The sequence below is a fragment of the Etheostoma spectabile genome, chromosome 1 (genome assembly GCF_008692095.1).
Source record: "Etheostoma spectabile isolate EspeVRDwgs_2016 chromosome 1, UIUC_Espe_1.0, whole genome shotgun sequence".
Lineage (NCBI taxonomy): Eukaryota > Metazoa > Chordata > Actinopteri > Perciformes > Percidae > Etheostoma > Etheostoma spectabile.
The window spans coordinates 8485218-8500865 of NC_045733.1; the positions used below are offsets into that span (position 1 = coordinate 8485218).

A 15648-nucleotide genomic window follows, 5' to 3' on the forward strand; every position below is an offset into this window, starting at 1 on the left:
CTACAACCAAGACAATATGAGCAACAGCTGTTTTACCTGGCTTGCTGCCTCTGCCATGATATAAAAGCTGTTAATCTTGCCAATAAAACCCCATTAACAAGCATGAGCAATGACTCACAAGCACATGTCATCCATTGGCAGCAGTGATTCTCAGTCCCTACACTTTCCTGTAAGGTATACGCACACAGTCTAATTCACACTGAGAAACTGACCAACAACTTGAATAAAATCTCAGATCTTCTCAATTTTTTAAAACGACTTAAGAGTATGTGCTTGAGACTTGTAACAGCTTATTACTTGCTAATGGCAGTCTGGTATTAGTTATTATAAAGTTTCCTACAGTATATCTAAATGTCTATCTGTATGTGTGTACATGTATTTGACTATCAACAGATGTGATTTTAAAGTTCCCATGACATGGTGCTCTTTGGATGCTTTTATATAGACCTTAGTGGTCCCCTAATACCATATCTGAAGTCTCTTTCCAAAAACTCAGGCTTGGTGCAGAATTACTTCCACTAGAGCCAGTCCCATAATGAGCTTTCCTTAGTATGTGCTATTTCTGAGTCTGTAGCTTTTGAGGAGGAGGGGGGGGGCAAGGTAGTGGCTGGGGGTGTGGCCTTGACCAACTGCCACTTTGTTAATTTGAAAGCCATGATGTCTCTCTCTCATGGGTGGGCCAAATTCTCTGGACGGGCAAAGCAGAGAAAGGAGAGGTAACCTTGCCCCTAATGACCTCATAAGGAGCAAGATTCCAGATCAGCCCAACTGAGCTTTCATTTTCTCAAAGGCAGAGCAGGATACCCAGGGCTCGGTTTACACCTATCACTATTTTAGCCACTGGGAGACCATAGAAAGGCTGGGGAAACTCATATTAATGTTAAAAACCCTCATAAAGTGAACGTTTTATGCCATGGACCTTTAAGACACTTTTACGGAATCAAGATCATTTAAATGGATCAGCAGACCATTTTTTGAAATAAATACTCTGATTGGCATATGAAGAGGTTATTAATAAAAGCACACTTCATCTACTGTGGTTTTGCTGTTCATGCCAAACACTGATGGAGACTAATATTTTGATGATAGAGGAAGCGTCACTCTTCAGTGTAATTATGCTAATGGAAAGCTCCAGCACTTCACTGTCTACCCATGACACTGGACAAGGTACTTCATCAAAGCCAAGATAGAGGCTCGACCTGAACATATAACTCCACAGGGAGTGCCAGTGACACTGAAGTTCACTCCGAAGACAAAAAATAAATAACTCAGCACAGAAACTTTTCTTCTGTTCTTTCAGTTATTGAATACATCATTCTTTGCCTCTGTAATACAGTGCAGCATACCAGAGATCCTAGCACCATGAGGGATGTATGCAAGGCAGCATAGATGACATGTAAACAAAGATGGTCTCCAATACTTCTATTCATCTTGTATGGCCTTCATGGTGATGAGTCTGACCTGTTTGCCCTTAAAATAGAAATGTTTCCAAGGTCTCGCTCTTGCAAAGCACTTAAAGGCTGCAAGAAAGTGATGAAGGCAACAGCTTACTGTCTGCAAAACCTTGGAAGTGAATTAGTTAAGAGTTTGATGTTATCTCGTTCTTTTCACAGAACATATATTCATTGGTATTATCTATGCAGAGATACTTAAAGAAGAATGTAGGTCTTTCAAAATACTTTTATTTGTTGTCTTTGATGGATAAGTGTATCAACAATACCTGCGTTTTATGTGGCTTTAATTCAGATCACAAGTGACAGGAAATAGTTAGGAAGCAAAGACAACTGAGACTAGTACTTCTATTTACAAGTATATAAGGACACATGCTTAGTTCATAAGCTGTCATGGTTGTAGTAATAAGATTACTTGGCTCTATACCAGAAGTTGTTGCTTTGTTGCTATAAATACTCCATGTATGTAAATTTGTGTAAATTAAGCTGCCCGCAGCTGATTGGTATTTAATCCCCACCTTCAAAAACATGAACTCTAACCTCAAATCTTAAAATTCTAACATAGGACAGAAGAATTCAGAATGTCTTTGTGCTTTAATGCATGTTTTTTCTTTAAGAACTGGAGTATAATGGAGGTTCTTCATGCAATTGGAGAAGGTCCAGGTAAAAATACCGTTGGTTTGAAGTGTCATGAAAAAGGAGAAAGCTATTGATGAAATCTAAAAACCTCTTTTGGCCATTTTGCATGCATTTTTGAGACAATTCAGATTGTTCAGCGGGCACTATCTGTTCATATCCTTAATATTAACGTTGGTCAGCCCTTCGGCAGGTTTTCATGGCCGTGAGGACGACACTATTTGCTTTGTTGAGGGAAAGCTGGTGAATGTTTCAGGGAAGTGCCCTTTTATAAACGACAGTTGTGTTTTTGTCAGCGCCGTAAATGTTTTACATTATCTTCAAATGAAAGCAGGAGTAATATGCTTGTTTCCATGAAATGTATCATACAACTTTAAAAGTGATTAGTTAAACAAACCATTACAAACCACTGGAATATAATTCAAAACGCAAACAGAGAGCTCTATCCCTATCACACACAAATACACGAGCACAGCACTTCCTTTTTACCTCCATTGCCACAAGCTAAATTCCTCAATTCATTAGAGGAGAAAAACACACAGTCCAACACTCTCACACATTCATCTGGCAAATGTGGCCTGAGGAATAATGATTTACTGTGGCTCATATTTCACCTGAGTGCACAGGGCAAACAGTTGACTGAAGTGTTGTGGAGAAAATGCTAACTGAGGCATTTTTGACTCAAAGCAACTGGACAGATACGGTTTTGTGTGAATGTTTTTGTATGTTTGGGTAAATATAATATACATAATATTTATATACAGTATGTTGTAAAAACAATTCTTTTACCAGGCTACTTGCTTCTATATAAGTCAGTGTCACTGGGAAATGTGTGCACAGATATTGTGCTGTGCATCTCCAGTGGCATCAAAACCATTAGGAATAAAGTTACATTTTTCATGTTTTGAAGCAAACCCACATGGCTGCACAATATGGGCTCTGTGTTCACACAGTGGTCTCCTGTCTGTCTGTGTAGGAGTAAAGCCAGCACAGGTAGGGCCAGCATCAAATCAGTCTCAGCTGCCGGCCCGGCCCTGCCCTGTGATCTCCTCTTAAAGAGCTTCTACTTATCTGCCTGCCGCAGGACTGTCTCTGTGCACTCGACCACTGTCATGTTGACACCATTCTCAAATTGATTGTGACAGTGCAAGAGCCTCAATTTTTCTGCTTCAGAATTCAAGCTGCCATTTCAACGCTAGTGTACAATGTTAAGCTATTTTCTTATTTTAATTTTTTTTTTTTTTTTGGCAAATTCCAAGAGAATGAATACAGCTTGTGTTCCAATTTAGTAACCACATATTTCCCTTCAGTTTGGGTAAATGCTTGAGCATTTTGCATCTTTTTTTTCTCCCAATGGGGGTCTGGGGAAACTGCCGCTCAGCAGGGAAACTTAAACAGCTCTGTTGAGTGCGAGGCTTAAAGACCCTGCACATGGCAAGCATGCAACAGAGAGCAACCTTATCTTCTTTAGGGACACTGTGTACTATATTTGTATGCATTCGACACATGGATGTATGTATGTGAATGCATACACATTGGGCAATAATGAATCTAAGTGTCCTAAATCATGTGAAGAATGGGGGCTTTGAATTTTTCTTTATTTTTTTTAAAGAGAAACATTTTCTCTTTGAGGTTATATAATTGTAAGTGTCAAGTCTAAGTATCCACGTCTAAAATCATATTCTCTCTCCACCTCTTGCACTCCTCCTTCCACATTGCCTCCTATTATCTGCTACTTTCTGTGGTTTGGAGCCCTTCCAGTCGGCCTCCCTTTCTTGCTCTGTGGTTTTGTTCAGGAGATTTCATCTCCCTCCTTCATCGTTGCTGCAGATTGACAGCTAAGCTCAGGTATGAAAACAAACAGTTAGCTCTGGAATTGACTGGTAAAAAGAAATCCGCCACTAATGCTCCTTCGCAAACCCTTCTTTTTGCCTGCCCCTGCTGATGCTAAGCCCTAACAGCATACAAGAAAAAAAGCAGATGGAGATTTGAGATCATTAACCCTTAATAATACCATTCTACATGTCTGGTTCAAGCACACTGCCTCTACTGGATTAGTGAGCTTGTTTGTACTGACTCGGGAACCTAAAAAAAATCTTTACTTCGGAAGCAACCCACTATGTAGCCAAACACCTAAATTACATTAGGTTTAAATTATAGGTGTGTCATCTGTAAGAGGTAAATGGTTGGTTGGGTTTGCAGACCTTTAAAGCAAATCTCTTATGTTGTTGATACTATTGTTTTGTTTTGTTTGTTTACTGTACGTGCATGTTCACCTCAACAGGATAAAGTATTCAGGGCATGTTTGAACACAAGTGCAGCAAAAGAATGTCTTTCTTTTCATGGGTAAAAGCCTCGGGTCAGATTCTGTCACACCTATTGTTAGTTTCTTTGTATTTTTCCTAGAGCGAGACTAAATTATTTTCTCACCAGTCAGATTCCACCACTTGCCTCTGCAATAACTCAATAACTTGCCTTTCAAGGTTTTGTTGGAACAATGTCAAAAGGTGCTAAGTTTAATTGGTTGAGGAATTGGTGAGTGATCAGCATAGAATATACAAGGCCACTGTGCCAGTAGGTACTGTAGACTTTATCTGCATGTCAGGCTTTATTGTCTACTTTCTTTCATTCATTTAAAAAGTACAGGCATGTTTTGTCTTTTGTACTGATTTTTACCTAACGTTAAATGGAACCTTTGATTCATCATAATACTTTAGATCTTAATCATAAGGTGTTTTCTGCTAGGTACCTTTGTTTGTGTTTTAATTAGGTGGACCTAGGCTTCTTTTTAATTGCCCTTATTTACATCAGGCAGACATCAAACGCAGAGAGAGAGACATTTGTAAGGGGGAGCACAAAGCAGCCCTTTGAAATGTCTACAGTCATATTAAATGGCATGCTAATTAAAAATCTAAGGCTGCCACTGCGATAGGTAAAGCGTTTATATTGGTAACTATGGTGTATAGACTTTCTCCATAACTCACCAACAGACAGAGGCCATAGTGTTTATTATCAGACTCCCTACCTGTTTACAGACCACCAAGTAACCTTTCCATTCCCATCCATCAAACATAAGAAATGCCCTGCCTGTAATTTAACAGACCAGCTTTCAAAATACTAAATCATTTTAAACATTTTACCACGTGCACTTTGATCTACAGGGGCATGCAGTACACCAGGGCAAGTACAATGAATCTAGTTTATCAAGCAATGATTCATCCTTCAGTTCATTAAGGTTATTGCCAATGAATATACTTATTAGAACATTCAACAGCCTTTTCCCCCTCTCCTCTGTAATTCTCTTTAGGTTGAATTCAATAATTCAAACCAAACACACAAGTTTTATTTATGTATGCCACGCATCAATTAAGCAAATTATCAAAATGACCTGCACAGCTGCGGAATGAGCTCTCTTTATAGGTTTGCAAATATTCTTGCAGAAAAGTTAATAAAAACATGTAAGTGTTATAATAAGAGCTCAAATATAATGCAATGAAAATCATCACTGAGGGAAGGTGTATGAGCCAGTGACAGCCTGGTGTTGTAGGCCAGCTGGTATTGTTCTTTCCTGTACTTTATAAACACACCAGCTCTCAGTAACAGTCAGTGCTATGGACTGAGCAGCAGCCCTGCCCATCCTCAGCCCACCTTCACCCTGTCATAAACAGAGATTTTGGGGGAGTGCTGAGTTGTGCTTTGCAGTCCAGCACTTGATACACTGCGTAGGGCGTTCACTGTCAGAGTCAAGACATTCCACTCAAAGGCAGGCTCACAGAGGAGACGACTCTGTGCGTCACCGCACCATCTCCTCTCCTCTCTTAACGGCTCAGCTCAGCAATGCTCTGTTTGCATCAAGCACACTTTAGGTTCAACAATTACCAGAGCGGCATGAACGCACTGCATGTGCCAGCGCAGAGAAGCTAGGCTCAGGGCCGTCTGAAAGGACAACAACAATAAACCGCTGACAAGCACAGAGAGCCTCAGAATGAGTCTAAATGGGCTGGAATTTTGAAGACAGCACTTTGGACAGAGTTGGGCATTCCAACAAAAGATAAGGGAGGAGAGAAATGAGTGAGGAGGGCAGCCAAAGGCCTTTGTTATATTTCAGAGTACAAGGCTGTTTCTGAGATTATACAGTGCATAGATTATGTATGTCTGATAGGAAAGGCGGATTTGTTAACACGGTTTAAAGTGGTGCAGTGTAGTCCTACCTTTTACTTCTGCCAGCAGTTCACTGGTGTTGAGCCTCTCCATCTTTTCTTTCCAGTCTTTAGAAAGAAGTTTCTCCATGCATGAGGGATCTGAAAAAGAAATAAGGAAAAAATGTTAAACAATTTGAAGAAAAAAGATTATTTAGAATCCCTATCAAGAGCGTAATTTTTTTTTATGATTATTGCGTATTGTATATAGTTTCTATTTGTATAGTTTTGTGGATACTATAACTATTAACATAAAAATAAAAACTTAAATAAAGTCAGTGTATCAGATGAAAGAGAGACAGAGATATTTTATTAGATGGTATTGAATGGCGGATATTAACAGAGACTCAGCCCGACAGTTGAGAAATGAGCTAAGGGTGGAGTGAGGAGGAGAGCAGGCATTGTGGGGATAGCATAAGGGCAGAGGCACACATTAGGTGGGAGGCAAGGAGTCAGACTGGCTATGTCCGAGCATTCACATAGCTGCCAATGATGAAAACAATTAACATTTGTCCAGCAGACAATGAATCAGAGGAGGAATGGCTTCAATCTGCCATGCTGTCGCTGGGGTAGCTGATAAAGAACACACTGGGCCGGCTGACCCAGGCCTCCACCATCCCTGCACTGCTTAGGGGTCAGCCTGTTCCCATCAAACACCAGCATCACAAGCAAGCCTCCACCTTGAGACACTGTCTCCACCAGAAGTATGTCTTGAACCAGACCAAGACATGCAGCCTGTCCAGTCCTGTTGAGTCAGATTAAACAAGCAGCAGTCCTGTACAATCCAATTCTGGCACAGCAATTCATGGACTGTCTAAACAGCTGCGCTGTTTTCAATATAAATTGTCCTCACGTTTCATATAGTGCTGGAGGATGATGGAATTTGTAAAGTCGTGTTTCTCTAGCTTTGGGCCAAAACGGGCAAAACCAAGGCAGACGCACTAAATATTACCACAAAGCCCTGGAGCACCCTAATGAAAAGTCTAACCACATGTCTAACAGTGGATCGTTTATGAACACACTTCTGGCAACAAAAGGACACAAGTCAGAAGCATGTTAGTGTTTTAAATGATGCCACAAAGGAGGAAGTTTAATGTAGCTGACACATGTTTTGGATTCCAAGGAGGAGGGCCTGTCACATGCAATATTCTGGACTCTTCCAGTATCACCATTATTATCCCTGACATCAAACACTGAGGAGATTTACAGTTTAGAATGTATACAAGTGTTGCTTCCTTTTATCCGTCTGTAACATCTCTTCCACAAACCAAACAATGTTGGTCCCTCTGACAAACACACTGACTTCAGAGGAACTGGGAGTAACGGGGTCAGCAGTTCTCGTGGCCTGGTTTAAGGATGGCTTTCAGAGAGATCAGCAGAGTGACCGTTTTTGTTTGATTGTCCACTTCCTCCAATGTGATGGGGGTCGACAGGACATCTTCAGCTCAGGGTCATTATAGCATTGCTTCTACTTTATTGACTTTCCAATTCCCAACTCACAGTTTGTCCCCTTGACCCTGAGAGACGGAGACAGAAAAGGCTGAGTGTGTTGTGTGTGTTTGTGTGTGTTAACTCCCTCCATGGCACAGAGATCACAGATCTTAAAACAGGGGTTAAAGGCAGGGGGGAGTAGCCGAGCTCAACTCTTCTTCTCTGCACCTCACCCCTGGGTGAGACAGCTTCCTCTCCCGGAACAACAAACTCCCCTCGAATCATAATCCTCAAACAGACCGAACAACATCACTGCAGTTCAATCGCCCCTAAAGCACAGAAAGGGCTTATTTTATAAGTGGTGTAAAGGGGAATTAAACAAACACAGTGAGCATATGCTATATGCCCACATATGCTCACTCTCACACAAATACATAAACACGGACACGCTTTCATCACAGATGCTGCTCCAGCACTTGATCATTAAGGAATGCACCAACTGTTGGAGATAATGCGGTGCCAGCTTCCATTCTACTCCAGTCCTCCCCCTCCTTTCCACCTCCCTCCCAGGAGAGCTGCCGCTCCCTCACTTCTCCATCCCTCCGCTGGAGAGACTACAGCTGGAATGCACCGCTGTCCTCCCTGCCTTCCACCTGGGAGAGGTGAATAATGACCTGGATTAGTCCATAAAATAACTCTCAAATATCTTTCAGTGTTCGAACAGCGTGGACAAAACAGGCAACCAAAAATGGATTTGGTGAAAGCAGAGTAACTTTTGCGCAGGCGTGCTCAAGGAAACCATAAATGAGTCAGATGTCTGGCTTTTTTCAAAGCACCCTTCCGCAGCCTATTTTTCAGAAGAATTTAGATTAATAGGAGGAATGCTTTTTCAGTTTCTAAAATGTCTGTCTGTTTTTTTCTGGAGAAAATATAGATGCCAATGGAAACACTGGTTAGTATCAACATAATAATTACTGTCAGGTTAGGACATAGAGAATGCAAAAAAGGGATACACTGTATTCATCATGAAATAAATTATTTCTAATAAAGGATTCACACTTCACTGGATATGAAATGCTGGCAGAATTCAAAGGCAAACACACAATTTGAGACATTGGTGCAGAACCTCTGAAGTTTTTAGGGTAAAGAAGAGTTTGCTGCTCTTGTCCTTTCAAAGTAGGACATCACATACTGGGGAATTAGCTTAAACAAGAGTCCAGTGAGTTTATTTTTATTTTCCTATGGGGGCTCTTAAATCTCTCACACCCCCACTCCTTCCATCTCTTTCCCTCCCCCTCTCGAGATAAAATGCTCTGTGGCTGGGGAGCAGGCCATTCAGCTGGGATGAGAATGGAATGAAAACAATAGCCCTTATCAGGCTCTTATTTACATTTTCCCAGCGTCCCTGCAGTAGACAGCTTGGCTTGTCACCAAGCCCAGATCGCCCCACTGGACTCAGACCAACTTCCTGCAGCCCCAGCGATTCCAATGGTCCCTATGGACCCTTGCCTGGCACAGACCCCCACCACTCTGCAGCTCGCACAGATAGCAACATACAAGACAAAACTATTGGAGTGTGTGTCCAAGACAAGTTCCCATTGAGAGGGGAATGGTTTCTGTACTACTAAGCCCATTTGGGTCTCATTGTCTCTTCTCTGGGACTGGAGCTATACAGCTGGAGAAATTCCCTGAACCCTTTTTCCGAGATTTTCAAGCATTTCCAAGTGGCACTCAGAAGAAAGTGAATAGTCATCACTGATTTAATACAGCCAAATTCAATATGTCTATCTTTTATCAGCGCTGTCATCTCTAGTATACAGCTTTCCTGTGCAGGTATTCTGTGATCTTATTGATGTGGGTGAACAGGCGCAGGGATTGAGACACCTTAAGCCGAGATGAGTTGGCTAGATTAGGCTACAGCTTTTTTTTTCTTCTTTTTTTTTTACTGTATTAAAAACAAAGCTAATGATCCTCATAAATCTAAACAATGGAATGTTTCTCGGCTGATGTTTGACATAAACAAAGCTTTCAGCACCTGGCAGTCAGTGCTGCCAGAATATCATGTTTAGTATAAACCACAGAAGTGAAGCTAAGAGGCAGGTTAACATTAACTGTCTGTCCTGACACTGACTGACTCCCTCACAATCTGTCTTTCCCTCTCCTATTTCATACATTATGCCCACGCTGTTGTTATTCTGGTGTTTTAATGCAACGACTAATAATGTGAATTTGTTTTTTTATTGTTCACACACATTTTATCAAATTGAGTGCTAGGTAGCTACAAACGCTTGTGGGTTGAGACGCAAAGGTAGGGGAAAGTTGTTCGCTAATTTATGTTTTTATTGCTGCTCTAAACAGAGTAGTTGATTCAAACGATCATTGCAAACTGTAGAGAAGCTCCAATCACTGAGTGAACACCAATTAGACGGAGAAACGAAGCCACAAACAAATCAAATCTTGTCACTTTGGAATTGGATTGGACAGTAATAAAGCAGAACTTAAACATTAATGGCACACTAATTTTCAAATGGCTCTTCAGATTGCCATGGAGATATGAAGTGTGTATACTGTGAGTAACAAGTGAGCAAATATACCAGCACTGCTCGGGCAAAAGGCCATCTTCACTTTGACAAAGCAAAGTTTGCAATTTCTTAAAAGGTTTAATCTGAAAAATGTGTTGAAAACACTCCATCATGTTTCAAAAGACTGTGACTGCCTCAAAGCACAAAAATGGTTTTGTTACAACATGCAGCAGTTGGTGTTTTATTACTCTCTGTTGTCAGCAATGAAATCGTTTCAACTGTCTGCCACCACAGTCTGAGCCTCTCTGCATGCACTATTCTCCCGGGACGAAAGATGATACTTGTGTTTGAGTGTTTGTTGTGTTGAAAAGCCGTTGGCAGAGAAAAGAGCAGAGTCAAATTAGCCATAAGTCATGGATAACAGACCAAGAGACCTCCCCTTTAGCATTGGCCTTGTATATCAGTTGTCCCAGCCTCAAGGGGAAACATGTAATTACCAAATCGATGGTTAACTGACACTGACCATATAAATAATTTCCTGCCCAGAATGCAGAGGCCCATACAGTGAGGCAAATAGGGATACAATGCTATTTGCAGTGAGGTGGAGCCGAGGAACACAGGAAATAGGTTTAGAGTTCCTAAACAAGCTTCAGCTTGAATGCAGCACATTCTTTACAATTTGTCATAATCCAGTTATAGTCAACCAAAACCAAAATTTCCTCAGAATGTTTAATGGTGCGTTAGGAAGATCTATGAACTGGAATAAAAAAAAAATTTTAAGGGCACCATTTTAAAAACAAAGAGTGACTCTAACCTATGACATAAAATAAAAATAAAAATTTGTTGTAATAAAATTAAAATTCACAATGTTTTACACCTTACTACATTTAAAACTAATAATCAATTTACTATGAAAAAAGAATGCTACTGTTTAACAGAACTGTGTGCAACATGATCTATGTACCAGTAACCATAATTGCCTTGAACAGGCTTCTTTACCAAGTGTATAAAACGTGCAAACGTTACATTTGCAATTTGTTGAGAATATCTTGTGCTTATAATGTAAGGGTGGGGTTTAGGCTGCACAGAGAGCTATAGAAAAGGCATATATCCTTTAAGCTAAAAGGTCTAATGAAGTAAGACATGGGATGAGGAATATCCACTTACTTTGACAATTACACAAATGTTATTTTGCAATGATGTATATGGTTATATAATATTCATTACTTAGTTCTCTATATGATATGTGTTTTCATTCACTTCATTATATTAGCTGTATCATGTGACTACATATTTAAAACTGTCTAAATTAAAAATAAAATAAAGAAACTGTAATGTCTTTAAGAGCATTTTCAAATGAAAAAGCTCTTGCATTTCACTCCTACATTCAACATTAGATGGAATATATTTCTTTCATTGAGGCATACGTCTCTGTCCCAGCAATGAAACTTTCAGAATGTCAGTCAGACAATGATAGGCTAACGTCTAATTTCCCATCCACACTGCACTGCACGGGAAACAAATCAAAAGTCGAGGTTGATAAAAAAAAAAGAAAATGACTGTGACACACTCCAAGGAGTCCTTTGAATATCTTAATCACAGACACACTAAAAACAAGACCCCATCATCACACCAAATAAAACATAATAATTACAAGAGGCAGGCAGGGAAGTGAAATGCAGAGAGAAAACATGTTTTTGTCATTCAGCCGGTAGTCCCTTAGACAACAGCTGTTGGATGCTGCAAATACTCCTGAAGTCTCCATAATCATGGCGTTATTGAAGTGAGGACAAAAAGGGCACTAATTGCAAGGGAGCAATTGGAACGCAATAGGTTACACACCCGGGTGATACCGCACAATGAAAACGCTAAAGAGGAGAGCTGGGGGGGGAAGAAACACTGAGCACAACAGTGCGTTGTCGCTCATTTTCAGGCAATTACCTTTCCTCGTTGTCAACAGTTTTAATAACCTCTACCATTTCTAGAAGACTTTTTGGTGCAGTAAGATAATTCCAGCTTTTTAATATGTAATCACTAGTGCTGGCATGCATAAATAAAAAGGTCCAGATATGTCAGTGTATTGTGCAGCACCTGCACCTCGTGGTGCGCTTTCTTTAACTGACACCTAATCATTATTCCACTTGGTGAACATCTCTGTTAGTCACCTTTAGACGATCCTCTTTGGTCATGTAAACAGTTGCTATAAATACATTGTAGGTAACCTGGATGGGATGTGCTTCATCTCAGGTTCTGACACATCTCCTCCGCTCCAATACTTCCTTCTTTCTTCCCTTGTTGCTTCTTTTCCTTCCATCCTAATTTCCCCTTACTTCTTACTGTACCTTCTTTACCTCAACACGAAGTCACCACAAAGTCGTCCTCAGGTAGCTAAAAAATGCTGGCCTATGTGTCCAAGAACTTCTACCTTATCCCTTACCTTTAGCTCCACTGACCACAGTGTTAATCCCACAGCGTTGACCTGGCCATTCTGAGAAGCCGTATACACACACTGACCCTGCTAAATAGGACACGTGTCTATCAAGCATATATGAATTAACCATCCCCAAGAGGCTTCACCTTCTGAGCTGAGCAGCATGTGACCTCTCACAATCCATTTTACTGCGGCACTCTGTGGCAATCAGGCTTGAATTATTAAAGTGAGCAGTGAGCAATGATCAATTCATTGCGGCCCTTGCTCGCAGACTGCCCGCCCGTACTTCAGCAGAAATGACATTGAGAACACTTGAGTATGCTTCCAGACAATGCACATAAATGTGAAATATGTCAGACCCAATATGTCAATAATCATAACTGTACAGGCTGAGGCCATGTCCGGGTTAATCCTACAGAAATGCTGTTAGATGACTGTGGGGTGAGCAGGTTTCAGCGCTGTGATTTCTTACAATGCTTTCTTGACAGAAAGAATAGGAGAACTTGAGGGGCATATGTTTAAACACATGTTTATGTGACACTAGTGAAGACGTGTAGGCCTTGCAGAAGGCATGGGCCACAAAAAGCTAAGTTGAATTGCAGCCTTCCCCTTATCTACAGAAATTATAGGGAGGACAAACAAATGCTAAGAAGTTGAAAGAAAGAGATAGATTGCAGGGAAGTATTCAACTTAAGGAAGCTGGAAGTAGGAAAAGGGCAATGGAAAAAAATCCAATCAAAACTTCGTGAGGAGCAGATGAGGAGCCAAGATAAACCAGTACTCAGAGCCCCCAAAACTGCAATCTCCCCTTAAGCCGGAGAGTGGCAGCTGGCAGAACAGCTGGTGAATAGGATTAATGTCAGAAGAATGAAATAAAACTCAACATATGTCCGAGCCTGAGGTGTTGGGACTGTGCGTGATTTTGCCCCCGATGGATGCCATGTGTGCATCTGGAAGGAGCTGCTGTGCTGCTCCGCTCTCTACCCCACAAGGTCACTTTTAAGAACTAGGACCATTAAATGCTTGGATAGCAAAATGAACTTTTCATTCCCTCTCCTCTGCCGTCCTTTGCTTTGAAGTCTCTATTCAGGCAGCAGAGGGAGTCTATTGAATAGGGTTAACAACACAATGGGGAAACAAACAATTGCTACTTTAAATAAATTAATGTCTGACAGAAGATTAAATAGTTTAGTTTAGAATTGTCTGATTTAATAAAAATCAGCCTAATAAAGCCTTAGTGCGACATTGGTTAATTGATTTTTTTAACCAAATAACAGTTAGTCTGAGTGTGTGCAAGCATGCTTATATTTGGTTTACTGGAAAGAAAAAGTAGATTTACTTCTGGAATCTTAGCCGATGCTGATCAGGGGATCAGCACTTGTGTAGATGAACATTACGAGGAGAAATATGTGGACTTGATTTCAATTTATAATTTCCATTTGATGTTGGTAATCATTAGGGTCCACACACTGTAATAAATTATAATAATTTCACACAAAAATTAAATTACTGGGTACCTTGCATTAGAGAGATTTCTTTGGGTACCCTGCAATTTAATTGTCAGATATAAACTTCCCTGCTAATCAATGCTCGAAAACATTCACATTTATTCAACTATGTTAAATTAATAGATGTGTGAATAAAATGTGGAGTACTGTGATCATGGCTGTTCAATGTGATTTAGTAAATTAATGGGTATCTGACTCTACAAGGACAAAAAGAGACTAATAGGATCCACATGAATGCATTACAATTTGCAGTGAAGCCAAGTGTCTGGTTTAGACATCGAAACTTTATTTCATCATAAACTCTGGGCCTGGGTGATGCGCTTCAGAGATTGAACCATAAGATGAGATATTAAAAAACACAAATTGCAAAAATAAGCTGAGTGAAATACTGTACGTACAGCATACTGTAAATGTGTTGAACTTTCCTAAAGCGCGTGTGAGTGTGTGTGTGTGTGTGTGTGTGTGTGTGTGGTGTGTGTGTGTGTGTGTGTGTGTGTGTGTGTGTGTGTGTGTGTGTGTGTTGTGTGTGTGTGTGTGGTGGGGGGGGAATGTCCTTCCACTGTACGGTACATGACATAAAAAAGAAGACAAATTTTAAGTGGAACCAAAACAAAAAATGTAAACAACAGTGACGGTATTTATTGATTTTCATTTCTGCAATTAGTTTTTCTCGTTTTTAAATAGTAATTGAAGTTTATTGAATCTCACAGCCAACTTTGTTTACTAAGATGCCAGAGTTTGGGATTCTCACATGCCATGCTTACTGGAAGAGAACAAATAACATGATCTCAAAATGGCCTTTGGTCTGGGAGGGGGGAAAATGCTGAACACCTCTTACTATTAAAATGTTTCAAGAGTTAAAGATAGTCCACATCTTTTTTGTGGTATTTTGTAACATTGAGTTATCATACCAGAACTGATAGCTTGATCTACACAATTACTAAACAAATAAAATAAATTATGAAATTAAATGAATGTTACTACACTGTACTATTTTGATTATTGCCTTGCCACTGGGTAAATAAATAATAAAGTAACCATAGCACTGCCCACGGTGCCCAAGTGTATTAAGTCTTTAAGATGGTTCTGCAACAACAGACGCTGTACTTTTGAAGTGGCCCGTTCCCTTTCTGTGGGATACAGAGCCATGTGGACTGAGACCTGCTGGACAATGGAGAAATTTGCTTCTCATGAGCGACTGAGCTGATTGGTCCAGCTCGCAACAGGGAAGCTAACAACAGGTTTACAGAATCGGCTTTGTGGAGCAAAGTGCCACCCACCCAGAAGAAAATTAAAAAGAAGAAGGATAGAGGAAGATGAGGTGTGTAGGGGGAAGGGGGGGGAAGTTTAGAGTAGACCCGTTTTCATTTTTTGCAATTTTACGCTAATTGGGACAAAATTAGCAAAAAGCCAGGCTCAACAAATCATTAATCCTAAATTTTAATAATATTGTCAACTGACATATTGAAC

At 40.4% G+C, this 15648-nt stretch overlaps 1 protein-coding gene across 7 annotated transcripts in view; it reads right to left on the bottom strand.

Moving 5' to 3' along the window:
- The window catches only part of sox6 (SRY-box transcription factor 6), a 132938-nt gene that overhangs the window by 60655 nt on the left and 56635 nt on the right, over positions 1 to 15648 (bottom strand). For all 7 annotated transcript variants that reach the window (XM_032522879.1, XM_032522897.1, XM_032522889.1 and 4 more), the window contains one exon: positions 6299 to 6388. In XM_032522879.1, coding sequence (XP_032378770.1) covers positions 6299 to 6388 — 90 coding nt within the window. The remainder of the gene's footprint in view (positions 1 to 6298; positions 6389 to 15648) is intronic.